Source organism: Panulirus ornatus, chromosome 2 (assembly GCF_036320965.1).
Source record: "Panulirus ornatus isolate Po-2019 chromosome 2, ASM3632096v1, whole genome shotgun sequence".
NCBI classification, from domain to species: Eukaryota; Metazoa; Arthropoda; class Malacostraca; order Decapoda; family Palinuridae; genus Panulirus; species Panulirus ornatus.
The window spans coordinates 90,472,065-90,491,013 of NC_092225.1; the positions used below are offsets into that span (position 1 = coordinate 90,472,065).

At 39.3% G+C, this 18,949-nt stretch overlaps 1 protein-coding gene across 1 annotated transcript in view; it reads right to left on the minus strand.

The window, feature by feature from the left end:
• The window catches only part of LOC139758265 (SPRY domain-containing SOCS box protein 3-like), a 75,609-nt gene extending 59,710 nt beyond the window's left edge, over positions 1 to 15,899 (minus strand). Inside the window, exons 1-3 of the mRNA XM_071679479.1 lie at positions 15,762 to 15,899; positions 10,649 to 10,789; positions 6,160 to 6,359 (exon numbers count right to left, since the gene is read on the minus strand). Coding sequence (XP_071535580.1) covers positions 6,160 to 6,359; positions 10,649 to 10,789; positions 15,762 to 15,804 — 384 coding nt within the window. The 5' untranslated portion in view covers positions 15,805 to 15,899. The remainder of the gene's footprint in view (positions 1 to 6,159; positions 6,360 to 10,648; positions 10,790 to 15,761) is intronic.
• Between the last annotated feature and the right edge of the window lie 3,050 nt (positions 15,900 to 18,949).

The following is an 18,949-nucleotide window of genomic DNA, read 5'->3' on the forward strand; positions in this document are numbered from 1 at the left end:
AATCATGGTTTTAATATTTCCTTTGTTCACCTATTCATAAAAAATTCTTTTCATAAACTGCAGGGAGGAAAAAGAAAGAAAAAAAAAAAACACCAAAAGAGTGATATGCCCACTAAACATCCCTCTCTGCTGGCAAATGACAGCAGCTTTGAGGAACAAAAAAGTACACAAACATCAGCTGGCCTACCCACATTTCTACATAGCAAATAATCTGTACTTAACATACAGTAATTTAGGTAAGGTATGTGAGCCATGACATCATGATATGCACTATAAATAACAGCTGAATTTGTTTTAGGCCATACAATACTGCCAAAAAGTGGAGAGGACAACAAAAGGGGCCATGAAAGCTGGGGTGAGTCAGTCATAGGGTTGGTGAGGGACAAAAGGTAGTGGAAGTACTGAAAAATGTGAGAAAAGAGAGGTCACCACCTGAGAGGGTAAAAATGGGTATATCTGTAGGTATAGCAATCCCAGCAGTGTTGTATGGACGTGGGGAATGGTTTATTGATGAGAATATAAGGAAAAGGGTGAGTACATTAGAAATTAAGTGTCTAAGGACAATATATGGTGCAAGGAAAGATGATCAAGTATGTAATGATAGAGCAAAAGAGAGCTGTAATAAGAAGAGTATGGCTGAGAGAGTCGAGGAGACTGTGCTAAAATGGTTTGGACATGTGAAGAAAAAGAGAAAGAAGAGGTTGTTAAAAAGATGAGTTAGAAATGAAGGAGAGAGGGATAAGGGCAACCAAACTGGTGATGGAAGGATGGAGTGAATAAGATTCTGAGTGCATAGGGCCTAAGCATGCAGGAGGGTAAAAGGCATGCACAGGACAGAGTGAACATGAGCGATGTACTTTGTAGGGGGTGATGTGCTGTCAATGGACTAAGCAAAGGCATATGAAGCAACTGGGGAATACCATGGACAATCTTTTGGGCCAGATTGTGGATAGAGGACTGTGGTTTCAGTCTATTACAAATGACATGACATGAATCTTAAAAGTCTGAAATGGAAACTAGGGACTGTACGGAAAATTTGAAACATTCAGTGTTCCTTAATATTCCCATGTAACAACTCCTTTTCTACCACTGACAACAGTAATTCATGAAAAGACAACCACTTAAGCTACTTCATTTACCTCCCATCCATGGTGCACTAAGAGTCAATTAATGGTCAGAGAGCCCAAGACCAGTTGAGGTTAAACCAGATGTATGAGTAAAAGTAGAACAAAACTGTAGTCATCCCTAGCTTTCATCTGAAAAATGCAGGAGTAAACCCTGCCCTTTTTCCTGCTTGCATGAAAGAACTTTCCATGGTCTGCAGTCTGGACTTGGAACAAATGAGCAAAACTGAGGCCAAGCATGAAGGGAACAGAAGTAGTCTGTTAACCATCCTTAGCAGTTAAGTGGTATTAGAGTACAATGTAACTATGCCAATCACTAATGGGGATTAATGCCTAAATCATCAACTCTGGCAGGCCATTTTCTATTTGTGAATCACAATACAGACAAAATTAAAGTTCTCCAATTTTGTTTCCCATTATAAAATGAAAGAAAACATGTAAAAGATATGTAAATAAATATGAGCTACTATACCTTACATGAACTTGGCATAGTGGTAATGAGTAGAGGTCCTGGTATGGGGGGTAGAAGATGGAGGGAACAGCAGAGTTGAGAATTTGATGTAAATTCTATGAAAATGATTCATCAATATTTGTGAAAGACATGTATGTAAAAGTAAAGGACATATAATACACACACACACAAACACACATATGTATACATATTTTTTTTCTATTACACTTTATCGCCATTTCCCACATCAGCAAGGTAACACAAGGAAAACAGACGAAGAGAAGCCTAACCACCCACATACACACACACATATACATATATATACGCCCATATACATACAGGTTAAGTTTTGAAGCTAGCCTGGGAGAGTTTATAAGTCAGACCATTTTTAACTCTGTCAAGCACAGATACAGAGCTAAAAACATTCCTGATGTGAGAGCAGTACTCCATACAAGGACGGAACAATCCTTTATATATACAGAGCAACTCTCCTGAAGAAATGGAATTTCATTGTTTAAACAGGACGCCTAGTTTCTTAAGAGGCAGACCAAGTCATTTCCATAATGTGGGGTTTCTAACAGAGAGAAGATGTTACAGTAATACCAAACATGTTCAATGAGTTCTGTAATGTGGGGTTTCCAAGGATGAGTGGATGTTACAGCAATACCAAGACTGTTCATTGAGTCAAGAGGTGGAAATACAGAACTACCAAAGGAGAAAAGTTGTGAAGAATTTTCGACTGAGGGATGGATAGAAACTGGGTCTTGAAGGCATTAAACTTAACCAGATTTCATCTACCCCACAGGAATGTCCTGTCTAAGTTTATTGAGGAAGTTGTGTCGAGATGAGATGCAGATCGAGTGAGAGAAGAAGGAACAGAAATTGAAGGATGTGGAGGAATGCATTGCTGAGTAGTTAGAGCATGAGTGTACTCGGTTATTTGTGGAGAGAAATTTGTTGATATACAGAAGAAAAAGTGCACAAGACAGGACAGGACCATGAGGGACATCAATATTGATTGAGAAAATTTGGGGAGGCTGATCCATCAAAAATCACAGAGTGGCCAGAAAAAAAAAAAGCTAGATATGAGGGAGCAGTGTGGGAGAAAAAAAAAATCAGAAATGAAACCCAGATGCCAAACCCCCACATCAAAAGCTTTGGCTTTGGCAAGGGCAACTACATATGATTCCCCAAAATCTTTCAGGGATGATGACCAGCCAATAGTAAGACGAAAGAGTATCACCAGTGGATCTCGCCTTACTGAAGCCGTGCTCGTGATTGGAGAGAAGACTGTGAGATTCAAGATGTCTAAGGATACTGAAGGTGAGGAAGGATTCAAAGACTTTGGAAATGGTAGATGTCAAAACAACACAATGATAAATTGAGGAGTTATAATGGTTGCTCTTCTTAAAGGTGGGATGTAAAACTGCATACTTCCAAGAAGAGGAAAAAGTTCTGGATTTTAAACAAAATGGAGCAGACAAGGTAGCAGCGCAAGGTCAGGGGCACACTCTTTCAGTGCATGGGGATGGATGCCATTACGACCATAAGCCTTGCTTATGTCCAGAGACAGAAGCACATCTCAAACAGTCTGAAAAGAGATTACAGGGTGGGGCATAGGATTATCAAGAGAAGCATCAGGGGGTGAAGGAATGTTAGTCAACCAAGGTAGAGTTAGAAGATAAACATGAACCAAAGAAAGTTGCATTGTCTACTGGAAAGACAGATACAGTACCATCAGAATGGGGAAGTGAACGAAAGGTAGAGTGACAGAAGTTGCTAACCATGCCCTTAGCCAAAGACCAGTGGATGATAAGGATAGGTTATCACACTTCCTTTGAGAAAAGGAATGCTTTGCATCACTTATAATGTATTTGCAATGATTATTGGCAGTGATAAATGCTGAATGAAAGTCGGAGGAAGGTAAGTTTTGCCAAATCCGATATGTCTGATCCTTTGTCTTAACAGCCTCAGAACAGATGGCTGAACCATGGGTTGGAAGAAGAGGTCATCTTGGGGAAACTGGGAATAAATGGCTCCATTTCCACTACATCAACCACTGCTATGCATATGGCAGAAACAGAAGCATCACCACATAAGAGACAGTAATTTACCATAGGAAAGTCAGAAAAAATTTTCCTAAGACATTCCCGTTAGCTTTCTTGAGATGCCAATATTCATGCTTAGTCAGATCTATCTATTTATCTATCTGATGCCTGTTCCCTATGGGATCTATCAAGGAGGTGGCTTTAGCAAGTCTCCATTTACCCCCAGTCTTACATACCTCCTTTGTATATGCCATTCCATACATGCTTCCCCCATTTCTCTTCCTTTGCATACATAATTTCACCCATTCTTCCCCCATTTCTCTTCTGCTCTGTCTCCCCACCTCACAGGTAATTTGTACTATCATAAACTTTCCGAGTTAACTTCGCTTCTTGCATTCTTTCCATATGCCCAAAACACCTCAAAGTAATTACACTTCACCCTCTCTACCTACACATGTATACAGTATTTTACCCTGCTCTATTCACATATATATACAGAGATTTTCAAACATTTACATATATTCAAAATTTACTTGCTTATTAAATTATATAACACCTTTGGAGTGACAAATTACTTGAGATTGTACCCCTTTTTGTCTAAAGATGATTAAACAACCACATCAATAATGACTTTTCACTCACAGAGTAACTATATGGAGTCTAACAACACCACACTTTACATTAATATACATATATATATTTACACATCAGAATTACTTTGGAAAGAAAAAAACTGCCCTACTACATAAGTCACCATATGATGACTTCTACTGTTTGAGTGTTAAGGACAATAAAGGAATAAAGTTTTCAATGAGAATACCAATGTAGGCAGTGGCTGATAAGCAACCACCAACCAGAGAGGTGTCTAACCAGTCCTATCTCCCTTGGTATCTGGAGGGTTAGTGATGGCTGCATAGTGAGCCAGCACTTTAGTGGTTGCAAAATTGCATTCCTCTAACCGAGGTAGCTGTCTTTTCTATCTGCCTCACCCACACACACAAAATCTGCATACATTTTGTCCATAAACACAAAATCTCTACCTGTCACACATAACACTTGACAACATTTAACTCACACAATTCATTTTTCGTTAAACTCGATTATTTCTGTTGTGAGCACTATGTGCTATCCATTCCACAGATAAAAGTAATGATGAAATAAGAAGTTCATGGATAAGGATTTACTATATCAAAACCAGGGAAAGCTTTGGCAGCTGATGGCAAGTGAAATGGGTATCAGCACTTTCTGTTATGTTGTGTTTAGATCTTAATCTAAATTCTAGAAGAATTTGAAGGCAAATAACATTTTCATATCAATAATGTCTCCCTCCACTATAAGTGCATACTTTTGCTGATTCTTATTATCCTTATTTCTATTTTCATCTTTTTGCTAACCATCAATAAAATATTGGCATCCATTCCTTCAGTTTCAGTTCCTTGGCTCAGTATGCAATGAAAACTTTTACATTTTTTCATTTGGCTGTTTTAAAGGATTCTAAGAGGTAAAGGTCAAACAAACATTTATCAAAAACCTATTACTAAGCAACATCACCAGTATCATTTAGACACTTATTTTATCTCTCTACACACCATCACTTTTTTCTATTTCGTCTTCCCCCACACTGTTTTTGCCATTTCTTAATTTCTTTTCAATGAAGAACAATATAGAACTATTCCTTCAGTTTGTGCACAATGACTTGAAACTTGGTAAGAGTGTAACTTGGTTCAATATATTTAGACCCCCTTTTCCATTTTTATTTCATACGGGTATCTTAAAAGCTTTCATATGGTTAAATGCATATTTTGGGCCATTAGATACAGATACCTTTCCACAAGCCCCATACAATGGACAAGGTAAACTTTACATCTCAGTGATTTCAAGTACTTTATGGGGCCGTCATTAAAATGACTTTTTTGCAGAGGTTAATGCTTAGCCATATTTCAGAAAAGTGTTAAAGAAATCTAATATAAATCTTCCTAAAACTTTTTACTATACCGACGACAAATTTGGGAGAAGACAATCTTTAGCTTTATTTAGATGTCAATTTGATTTTTTTGCAATTTTTTTCCTATAAATTTGCCATTTCCCACATTAGCAAGGTAGTGCCAAGAAGATATGATGAAATGGTCTTATTCACTCACATCCACTCAGTAGCAATCCTGTATAATGCAATGAAACCAGAGTCCCCTATGCACAACCGGGCCCCAACCATTTTATTTCCACCAATGTTCCTTTAATCCTTATGAGTCTCAACACAATCATGTATGTTACAATAAATCAAATTTTTCCACTACTAATCCCATCTTACTTCAATCAGTGTTGATGAACCTTACGCAGTACCTGGTATCCTTTAATCTTGACAAGTTTTACATCAATTGTATCAAGAGTGTAATCCTTTACAAAATTTGTTCTTTCTAGTTATCAAATTTTCATCCAAAACAAAAAATTTCAAGAAAGGTAAAAACTTCTGCTGAGTACAGTTAAAGGATATGGGCTATAAGGTCAACATCACAAAATGTATGGAAGATCAACTTACAATGTCAGTACCATACACAGCTGAAGTCATTTTAAGCTCCCAGTAATGGTGAAAACCAGAGAAAAGAGGTTCGCTTCCTCGAATGGCTGCAGTTCCTGAACTGTACTCCGGATTGAAGATAATCTGTCGGTCTTCAGAGCTAAGGAGAATACTGCCTGCTTGACCACCTTGTTCACGTGTACTCCACACCCATGCAAATTCTGGAAAATAAGTTTTGAAAATTGATACTTTTTCTCTCTGGAGCAGTGTTCCTTGAGTTTTGAAAGATTCTCTAAGATCCCAAGGGTCAGAACCTCTAACCCCAGCTTTCTGGCAAGGTTAATACCTTTAACCTCTAACTTACCATCTATTCAGTAGTTGCAGCCTACACCTTGGTTGGGGAATGCCTTTCTGCCATTCAGCAACCTCCACTTGGTGATGACATTACTTTCCTGTGGGTTGACACATAAGTTATGCTGACCTCAAATTCTCAGATGGTAGGGCCAGAGGCAGCAACCTAGAAACCTACTTGCTGGACCCTCACCTATCTCTTCAGGGTCAGTTTGTCCTCTGAGCTTTGAGAGCATGCCAACAAGGAAGAGGATTAGTGAAAAATGTCTCAACCACAAACAGTTAACCTAATGGGTACCTTGTAGCACATTACTATAAAAATCGTCTTCCACCCTTATCCACTACAGTGATCCTCTGTCTTGAGGTGGCAATCCAACTGTCCCATCATCAAGTTAACCAAAATATCAAAGACAAATACAATTATAAAGTTTATTGTAATAAGAAAAATTAGCAGTGAAGGTTGTATTCATGTGAAGATAAGGATGAAGATAATGACTGAAACCAGATCCTCAATATCTCGAGAGAAGTACCATTTAACAAAAGTGTTTGCAGGATGTCAAAGACCTATTTTGTTAACTCCTCTAAGGAAATGTTCCTCAGAAATGCCAGAATGGATGGCACCCTCCTGGCATTATAAGCTCTAACACACAAGCCAGGGTGAGCCAGCAAAAGTTTCGTAATCCTGCATGAATAAAGCGGTGTTCCCTCAATAATTTCTGGTGACCTCCTTAAATTCTCTCAGGTACTGAATGGGCATAAAATATAATGTTCTCAAGTAGTTATCTAAAAAGCAATCAAGAGTGGGGTATTTCATAACTTACTGGTTTCATTTTTTGCCAGAATCTTAGCTATCAAACTATCAAATCCCATATCAATGAAAATGAGTTGGTTCTTGTATGTGGACATTTCTATGTATCTCACTGACATCACAACTAGGTCATCATAACAAAAAAAATTCTTATGAATACTGTTGAGGAGCTAACTCACTAAAAAACTCCTCTTCCAATTACCCCTTAGGTTCAGAACATGAGGGCAGCAAGTCACCTTGTGAAAACTTACCTGAAAAGCCTATCCTAAGAAGCTAATCTTAAGTACGTCCAAACAAATTAACCCCAAAGTCGACAGTGTACCAGAAAGGAACTCTTGTAGAAGGTAACAATATCACTAACACTGTTTTATCACTAAAAGGCTAAAAAAAAAAAAAAAATCTAAACAGAGTTTCTAAAATCTTAGAATCTGAAGCTTCAAGGAATAAATGAAAAGTTTCAAAACTGATAGGTCCTGTCTTAGAATAAAAATAAAAACTTCCTGAACATAAAACATTACACATTCACCTAAATTCATACTGCGAAAGTGTTGGTGAAATTCCACACATTTAAGTTCCAAATATTAGCACTTCTATGTTAGGATCTGGCCCCAAGCTGAGGTGGTCTAGGAAGACTATATTATCAGCTAAGAAAAATTATACCCGCTGAAGAAGTTCCCGACACCAAAAAAGTCTCCCACATTTGGGGTTACAGGTCATAAAACCTCAAAAAACAAAAGCTTGGAAAACTTACCCCAAAAGATTTACTGCAGTGAGGGGAAGAGGTAAATTGGGTTTCAACAGGTCTAATCCATGATCAGTGTCCACTGCTACTGCCCCTTGTTGAACATCAGCGAGAACTGCTATTCCCCCTTGTCAAACATCAGAACAACTGCTACTGCCCTTTGATGAACATTGTGGACAACTGCTATTACCCCTTATTGAACACTGGAAAGAAGGGTACTGCCCCTTTTCAAAACTGTAGAGACATAAGTAGCAGCATATGCCATGAGGTCTTTAAACCCAGCATGGTCTACTAGTACCAAAAAGCCTTATTGAACTTTTTCAGCAGGTTCTGCTGATGGAAACCCTGTTAAGTTATAAGTACACTCTGTCCATACTTATCTCCAACACTATTCATAGCAGTAACTTTCACCTCACTCCACACAACTGCAGGATATGACAGACAACAAGGAGTTGAAATTATAACACTCATCCACAAAACCACACCTTCTCCAACAACAATGACAACACAAAACAGCTGACAAACAACAAAAACATCCTGGAAATAAAATCCATAAAATAAAGCTTCACTGCATGGGGTGGCAATGCTGTTTCCTGTGGGGTGGAATGGCGCAAGGGATGGATGAAGGTAAGGAAGTATGAATATGCACACGTGTACATATGTATATGGTTGTGCATGTGTATGTATATGTGTATATGTTGATATGTATCCATATACATGTATGTGTATTTATGTACATATATGTGTATATGAGTGGATGCGTCAATCTTTGTCTGTTTCCTGGCGCTACCTCACTGATGTGGGAATTGGCACACATATATATAAACACACATACATGTACAAATACATACACATAAACAGACATATATACAAACGTACATATTCATACTTGCTTGCCTTCATCCATTCCCGGCACCACCCCGCCCCAAAGGCAACAGCACTGCAACCCCTGCATCAGCAAGGTAGCACCAGGAAAACAAAGAAAAGACCAAATTCGTTCACACTCAGCCTCTAGTCGTCATGTGTAATGCACCAAAACCACAGCTCCCTATCCACATCCGGGCCCCACAGACCTTTCCATGGTTTACCCGAGACAATTCACATGCCCTTGTTCAGTCCATTGACAGCACATTGACCCTGGGATACCAAATCGTTCAAATTCACTCTATTCCGTGCATGCTTTTTATCCTCCTGCGTGTTCAGGCTCCGATTGCTTAAAACCTTTCTCACGCCATCCTTCCACTTCCAATTTGGTCTACGTGCTCTCCTTGCTCCCTCCATTTCTGACACATATATCTTCTTTGTCAACCTTTCCTCACTCATTCTCTCCATATATCCAAACCATTTCAATAGACCCTAATCTGCTCTCTTAACCACACTTATTTTATTACCACATCTCTCTCTTATCCTTTCATTACTTACTCAATCAAAGCACCTCATACCACATTTTGTCCTCAAACATTTCATTTCCAACATATACACCCTTCTTTGCACAACCCTATCAATAGCTCATGCCTCACAACCATGTAATATTGTTGGAACTACTACTCGAGAGAAACAGTGGAAGAATGTGTGGAATGGTGTATGCCAGGGAGGCATGTAAGGATAGGGATAAGTGGAGACTCTTTTGCCATGGCCTTCCCGTGTTGGGAGTTCCAAGAGGGAACGGGTATCAGAGATACAGATGGACTACTATTCCTTCAAACGTACTAAATTTTGACCTCCCAGATAACGTACTCTCTTTCCAAACAATCTTCAACGATCCCAGAATCTTCACCCTATCCCCCAAGCTATGACTCACTTCCACTTCCATGGTTACATTTGCTGCCATGTCCAACCCCAGATATCTAAAACACTTCACTTCTACAAATTTTTCTCCATTCAATCTTACATGTCAACTAACTTGTCCCTCAATCCTGCTAAACCAAGCAACCATGCTTTTATTCACAATCACTTTCAACTTTCTCCTTTCACAAACTCTTTTAAACTCAGTCACCAACTTCTGCAGTTTCTCACTCAAATCAGCTACAAGTGCTACATCATCAGCAAACAACAACTGACTCACTTTCCTGGCCCTTTCATTCCCATAAACAGCATACTTGCCACTCTCCAAGAGTTTTTTATTTACCAACCTCATCATCCCATCCATAAATAAATATACATTTCTAAAATGATCAAAATAACAAAAACAAAAGCATATCCCAGGTGAGAAAAATAGGGTATGTTAAAACAATAACAATATGATGTGAGTTCCTGAAGTGTTTGCAAACCCCTCTTGAAGGTGGTGTTAACGCAAAATGGAAAGTTTCACAATTCTACTGTGCACAGTAAAATAAAAATATAATCATTGATCCACGTGTGACTAGTCTCCCCAAACAAATTACAGGAAGCAGCAGCCAGACATACGCAGCAAGTACAGGTAAAAAAAAAAAGATGAACACATGCATACAGCTCATGAATTCAATGGCCCTAAATAATAACTGTATATCAAAGAGAAGGAAGCAACACTGCAGCAGATGGACATAAATGGTTATAGCAAGGTGATAGCAGAAATATTCATAGAAGACTTTTGATTCCATTCCGGCAATGAGAAATAAACAAAGTCTAACCTTTTTCTTCTTCTCCACAGCTGCATTCAATAGGCTCTTGGTCTGTATGCTTGCAGAAAGCATTACTCTGAGGCCCAACAAATGCCCCATGAGGACCAATTACATCTCTCAACATCCGTCCTGCCATCCTCCTCCTCGACCCTGGAAAAAAGTTGTAATAAACTCCCATTAAATCTCCGTAATTTCTCTTATACCTGTTGCTTGAAGATATAATCAGGATGTGAATGTACTATTTTGATGAAGTTAGATTCATTTAATGCAAATAAACTTAGAACTTGCTTTAATTTTTTGAGGGGGCTTTTTACATAAACTCCACTCAATGTAGAAGGCACTGGAGTAATTTAGATAGAAAGATCAGTGAGGCAGCAAACAGCATCACTAGTATATAGTATCAGCGATAACAATAATGAAAACCATGAAATTATGAATGATGACAATTTATGAAAGTTTGGAAAGCTGTATATCAGGATAGGAAGTTCAAGAGCTGGGGCCCCATTAGTGCAGAACCTTTTTCCTGCACCATAAAAACATATAATAGCAAAATCCCACTCTATTATGTCATTAATGCTCCTCTTGGAGGCTGTGGTAATACTAGACCACTATTCGCAATGGAAAAGATACCACAGGATTTTTTTTAACAGGATTACATTTCCTTCCCTTCCTAACCAACCATCCCCAGCCCTAGCTTACCTGACCCACACCCTACTCTAACCTTACATATCACAGCACACCCACAATCCCTTAATCTACCATCTTTCACCTTTTCCCATCTCCTTTAACCCATTCCTATCTTCCTATCCTACCATATAATTATCTAACTTCTTAACCCCTTTTGTTCCCTCTCCTTCACTTCCCTTCCTTCCATTGCCTCCTTCTCCTCTACTCTTCTTCCTTTCATTCATAACTTACTCTTTTTAGCTTCTACAATTGCTCCTGCTACTTCCACTGTCAGGATATACATCACCACCACTATCACATTTACTACCACCACAATTACCAGTGAATCCACCACCACTGCATCCATTACTATCACCACCACCACCATCACATCCACCAACACATTTACAGCTACATCCATTACCTCCATTTTTACCTCCCCATCCTCCATGAATTTACAGCTACATCCATTACCTCCATTCTTACCTCCTCATCCTCCATGAGTGTAGGGTAGTGCAAGAGAGAAAAGCTGGAAGTGCTTTGAGGGCCTTGTTGATTGGGTAGATGTTTAAAGAAATGTAACCGAGATGGTGAAAACAACAAATGTGCAAAAAATGGGAGTTCTAGGTAAGGTAGAAGATATGTAGCTAACGGTTTCTCTGAAAATATGGAAACAGAGAAGCATAGAGCAAAAAAAGCAAAAGTTGACACATCATTTATGGACCTACACAAGGCATAAGACAAAGTGAACTGGTATGCATTGTGGGAACTGCTGAAAATACTTGGTGTTAAAGTAAAGTTTCTGGAAGGATGATGATGGTAAATGCTAGTAAGGCTGAGATCATTTTTGTAAGGAAGGAAAGAAACTGAATTAACTGGTGAACTAAGTACAAGGTTAGGATGGGTTTGAACTCCTGGAATGTGTCAAATTACTGAAGTACTTGGGTTCAACGCAGTGCAACTGTGGCAAAACAGAAGGAGAAATAAAAGCAAGCATTCTGCATGGAAGGAAGTTCACATTATCACTGAAGAAAATTATGAGGCAAAAAAAAAAAAAAAAAAAGACGAAAGCGTAGTTCTACCAACCCTAGCCCAAGAGAATGAAAGAAGGACATGGAACAAAGCAAACAGTTCTATGATTCAAGCTGCTGAAATGAGCTACTTGAGTGGGTGCTTGCTTTTACTCAGAAAATATGGGGTGTCAGAAAAAGGAAAAGACATGGGATGTGTTGTTACAGCATGGTTTAAGGGAAATGCCATGAAGTGGTTTGGTCATATGGAAAGAATAAATTCAAGCTGCTGAAATGAGCTACTTGAGTGGGTACTTGCTTTTACATAGAAAATATGGGATGTCAGAAAAAGGAAAAGACAAAGGATATGTTGATACAGAATGGTTTAAGGGAAAGAATAATGATGACAGGTCAGCAAAGAAAATATACAGGAGCAAGGTAGACATAAATCAGTGAGGGACAGACTGTAAGGGAGATGCAGGAAACGAAGGCCATGCATATGGATTAGGCAGCCTGCAGACTTTTCTATCCTACTACCCCCTAAGAAGAGGATGGCCATGTCAGAATGTATTTCAAGGCTAAATGTACACTTATTAACATACTGCAAACCATTTCCATTTCCCTTTTTTAATCAATCTGACATGCATGTTTAAATGGGCACTTTCTTTTACCTGGGTTTGCTTATGTTTGGTTGCTTATGTTGTCTTTGGAAGTCTTCTACCCCACAGCTCCAACTTGCTCCAGCTGAGTTCAGGCAGCTGAGCTGGGTCATTGGCTGACCAAGATGATGGAAGCCGCAGCTCACAAGCCCATGTAACCACAACTGCCTGGCTGGTCTGGTACACTATAGACTTATCTAGGGCCATAATTTCTGCACTTTACACCCTATAGTGTTTCTGATGGCTGCAGCCAGGATTCTAAAGTCTTGGGCCTCAGATGTTCATGGTATTTTCTCTTACTGTGCTCATCACACTTACTGATTTCAGTGGTAACATTTTAGTCTTCCATGTCTAGTGGGCTGATAGGGTACCATTTCTGAGTGTATGTTGGAAACCATGCATTCCAAGATTTTCCAAGAGAAAATATGGTGCTCTCCTGTTGATATCCCAGAGAGTCCAGCTTTAGTGACATCAGTTCACAGTATTTTCATCCTCCATAAATATAATTGTGGGCCATAAAAAATCTGTGCACACTTTTAGCTTTTCAATTTTGCTCAACCTGAAAGGTGATTTTTGACAATGAATTATTCTACCTATGAGAGCATTAATTCTTTTAAGAATGTCATAACCTGCTTTTCCTTTCATCTTGGAAGTCCATAAGGTCCAGCCTACCATCTTTCTGGAGAAGGCAGCTGTTGTTTTGTTGTGTTTGTTAAAGGTTAGGTCTTCATATATAATTACATAGATGTCTTTCACAATGTCCAGTCATTCCATTGTGTCTGTATCCATCCAGTAACTGAACACTCTTTTATTTCTTGACAAAGATCTAGAACTTTTTACAGATGAAAAGTACAAAGGCTCAGTAGAATACTCTTGTAGTGTCTTTTGTACTTTTTCTGTGTTTTCTGTTGAGATTTTGGGATATTAAGCTAGGTGTGTTCTGTACTCTTTTCCTTCCCTTTCCATCATATTATCCATCTAGCTATTTTTCTATCTTAGCTATTTTTCTATCTATATCTCTGGCACCTGTTCCAATTGGAACTCACTCAATGGGGGTGGCCACGGCAACAGAGTCTCCATAACTAGTGAACACCATTGCCGCTGCTTAGCCTTTAGTGCCTCACCCTTAACAGGCCATCAGCAGAGGGCAACTTTCGTGCAGTTTGCTGAAACTCCTACCTAATGTCTCCACACACTACTATCAAAATTCTCCTACCTACTACCCAATGACTTCCTAATTCTCCTACCTACTACTAACTGACTTTCTTCCATCTTATTCTCCTATCCACTACTTCTACATTTTGTACCAAATGCTCCAACCTACTACTTTTATCTACTGGTCCTACCATTTTGTCAAAAGGCAGGGCTAGCCCATAGTGCTAACCACAGGACAATCTAGTTAAGAATGAGATACATGAGTTAAGGATTGTCAGGTGCTATGTATGACAAGGAGAGATTGTATGTTAGTTGACAGAATGCCAGTAGTCCACATGCGAGTGAGGCAGAAAGAAAAGACAGCTACCTGGGTCAGAGGAGTGCAAATTGACAACCACTGAAGTGCTGACTCACTGAGTGGCTGTCACTAACCATCCCGATACCCAGGTGGGTGGTATTGGTAATGTATCTCCCTGGTCACTGGCTACCTACCAGCTACTACCTATGTAAAAGAAAATGTGATACCATAACTAATGTAACAAAGATACAGTCAAATAATGAATAATGAATCAAACATCACAGAAGGAAAATGTAGCATGCTTATTTCATAACACGTTTTAAGAATCATTACTTAGGTCACTACAAATACTGTCAAATCATTACTTAGGTCACTACACATACTGTCAAATCCATATGAGCTCAAGGTGAACAATCAGGAGGTGCAAATCACAGTTCTCAAAAATCAGCTGTTGTTACACAGTATGTCATTACATACACCAAGAACACTCCACTGACAGATTATATATATATATATATATATATATATATATATATATATATATTCCTAAAAATATCAAGTTTTTTGAAATGTACAGGAATCTTTTGTTAATGCCACAATTTCCTCATCCTTTATAACCCTCCTCACTACTGGGCAAAATAAGTGACAAATATGATAATCTACTGCAGGTATTTCTGTAACAACACACAAGATACAACCAAATACATAAAAGCAGCCACTTCCCAAACCTAATCTTTACCGTATTACCGTCCCGGAAATCCAGCACATTTTTGGATCTTAAGTCTTGGTTTGGTTAGTTAAGGTCATTGGTTATTACCCTTCTCAAACATGAAGCAAATTTTGGGATTTTAAGGCTTGGTTATATTAGGTTAGATTGGATTAGATTAGATTTGATTAATTAGATTAGGTCAGGTCAGATGAGGGTAGTGGTGTTATTACCCTTTCAGACATCCAGCGAATTTTGGGATTTTAAGGCTTGGAATTCTCTGGATTTCCAAAATGGTCATCATTCCCGTTAGTCCTCCAACATCCATTCATGTGTCACTTCTAGTGAAGTGCTGCTCATCGTCTGTAATGAATTATGTCATCTGATTTTCGTCCATAGGTATATCAGAATCACCGCGACCTTAAACACAATTAGAATTAGATATATCCGCAGCCTCCCAGGATGATGATCCACTCCCGTATCAGGAGTCAAGGCCTGCCTAACATTACACATCTTCAATACCATAAATTAAAATGCACATCACAACTCCCGCCTTACAGGTCACATCCGACGGCGTAACACCCACCTACCACGAACAAAGATGAAGAATCTCGTTACGAATGCTTACATGTAGTACAAATATGCAGTAGCAGTTGCTGTTCAGCAGCCATAAAGAATAAAGAAAGGGGGACACCTGTGCACGTCAAACTGGCACACACTCGCCCCGAGCTCGGCTAGCCAGCAGTCACTCCTGCCAGCTAACATCACACCATACAACCCAACGAACAACATTGTTGGCTACTACAACACAGGACAAAAAAAAAAAAAAAAAAGTGGGCGTAAATGGAATATCAGAGTATGATTATGGTCTATAGATCAGTATCATTGCTTTTAATCTTGAAGATTCTAAATGAGTTTTTGATGGTGTTGGAATGGGTTTTATATATTGAATTGTACGTACAATATTCATTACTCAGTTAAGCCGACAGTAGAAGTATGAGGGAGGGAAAACGAGCGGTGGTGGGCGACTAACTCGATCAACTTAATATATGAAAACCCATAAAACCCTCCTGCAGTCTCCGTTTAATTAATGGCTTTGCTGGAAGAGGTGTATAACAAATCATTTAAATTTACTCTATAACAGAGTGAATTGGAATGATTTGGGATAAAACATGGAAAGGTCTTTTGGGCTTGGTTGTACATAGAGCTGTGGTTTTGGTGTATTCCATATGACAGATACAGAATGGATGTGAGCAAGTGCAGCCATTCTAAGTCTGTTCCTGGCACTACCTTGCCAATGCGGGAAACAGCAATCAATTATGAAAAATAATGTAGAAATATCTTCAAATATACTGATACATGCAAAATGCCATCATTTATACAGTAACAGTCCAGGTTGTTGAAAAATGTGGTTTTTCACTCTTCACTGTCGAAATGGGAGGGTCACTGGAGTCAAAACTGGGAGGAATTTGCTAGTGCTGAATATAAGGGTGGATTGTAGGAGTCAAGAACGGGAGGAGTTTGTTGGGGTGCTGATTGGATAGACTGGTCGAAGAAGTTGATGTGGAAGGGGTTTGTTAGAGTGTTGACTGCAGGGACGGGATGTAGGTAAGACTGGGAGTTTATTGGAATGTCGACTGGAGGGATGGGATGCAGGAGGTCAAGCTGGAAGGGGTTTGTTAGGGAGGTGGCTGGAAGTTGGGTTGATGTCCAAACTAGGAGGGGTTCGTGGGATTGTTGACTGGAGGGGCAGGATGTAGTAAGATTGGTTGGTGTTTGAAGTCTTTATAGTCTCAGACAGTTGAGATGCTTCTTTTCTTTTAAAGTGGGAGTCTTAAGAGTCTTGGACGTAACTGAGATGATGCTTTTCAAGTCAATTGTTTGTCTTAAGCAGATTTTTCTCTCATATACATATTTGCATACATGCTCCTATGTGTAATGTTTCAAAAAAATTAACAATGAGAATCCATGCTGAAGTTTGACTGAGGTAATATTTCCAAAGCATGGTCTCGTAGCTATACCAGTACGAAGCCAAAAAGAAATATCAGTAATAACTTCCACTTGGTCTGACATCAAGTTATTACACTATAATGAGCAAGAGTACATTGCTCTTAAGCTGCATCATGTACATAGATATTAGATATTGAAGAGCTATATATAGAATATGTTTGCTCAAGACTGTAAACCCCCCTTATATGGATTTCCAGGAACACACCCCTATTGCTAAGCAGGGGCTAGGTGTATTACTCTTTTAGCAACAAACTAAAATCACTGTTTGCTTAAAAATTCTATTGGTTTATAACAGCAATCAGATAAATAATGAACAGAAGATTATCTAAGTGGTAGGGGTTAAAGAATGCATGGAACTTTCTCAAAATGGGCTGAGGTGACCAGCAGTATGTGACAGGGTACTGTTCTGAAGCCATCACTGCTTGATCTATGTATGTGATTCCAACTTGGATGTTTACAACTGATGCATAGGTCATGAAAGAAGAGGAAAGCATGGAGGACAGCAAGCCCTTGCTAGGGAATCTTGACTAACTCCAAAGTTGGTCTGATACATGGTTGATGAAATTCTACCCAGGCATATGTAATGAGGATGGTACAAAATAGAACTCCTCGGTATGATTATCATCTAGCTAGAAATAAGCTTTAGGATTCGATGTGAGAAGGATTTGGGAGGCAATATCATCCCTAACCTACTGTAATAGTTCCACATTAGGTTAACAGTTAAGGTGATCAACTGCACGCTGGTAAATAATACAACAGCTTTCAATAATACAGTTAAGGAAATGTTTAGCAAGCTGTTCATATCCACTTATCCAACACAGAGCCAAAACTAAAATATGCTTCTCGAGTTTGGTCACCACACCAAACCAAAGAGCAACAAAGATAAAGCCAGAATTAAGAGAGCTGGTATACAGGGAAAGGATAGAAACCTCAATTTCCCCACCTTGGAATAGAAAAGAGCTAAGGTTTACCTGACCACAATCTTTAAGTTTTTTTTTTTTTTTTTTTTTTGCTTTGTCGCTGTCTCCCGCGTTTGCGAGGTAGCGCAAGGAAACAGACGAAAGAAATGGCCCAACCCACCCCCATACACATGTATATACATACGTCCACACACGCAAATATACATACCTACACAGCTTTCCATGGTTTACCCCAGACGCTTCACATGCCTTGATTCAATCCACTGACAGCACGTCAACCCCGGTATACCACATCGCTCCAATTCACTCTATTCCTTGCCCTCCTCTCACCCTCCTGCATGTTCAGGCCCCGATCACACAAAATCTTTCTCACTCCATCTTTCCACCTCCAATTTGGTCTCCCTCTTCTCCTCGTTCCCTCCACCTCCGACACATATATTCTCTTGGTCAATCTTTCCTCACTCATTCTCTCCATGTGCCCGAACCATTTCAAAACACCCTCTTCTGCTCTCTCAACCACGCTCTTTTTATTTCCACACATCTCTCTTACCCTTACGTTACTTACTCGATCAAACCACCTCACACCACACATTGTCCTCAAACATCTCATTTCCAGCACATCCATCCTCCTGCGCACAACTCTATCCATAGCCCACGCCTCGCAACCATACAACATTGTTGGAACCACTATTCCTTCAAACATACCCATTTTTGCTTTCCGAGATAATGTTCTCGACTTCCACACATTCTTCAAGGCTCCCAGAATTTTCGCCCCCTCACCCACCCTATGATCCACTTCCGCTTCCATGGTTCCATCCGCTGCCAGATCCACTCCCAGATATCTAAAACACTTCACTTCCTCCAGTTTTTCTCCATTCAAACTCAC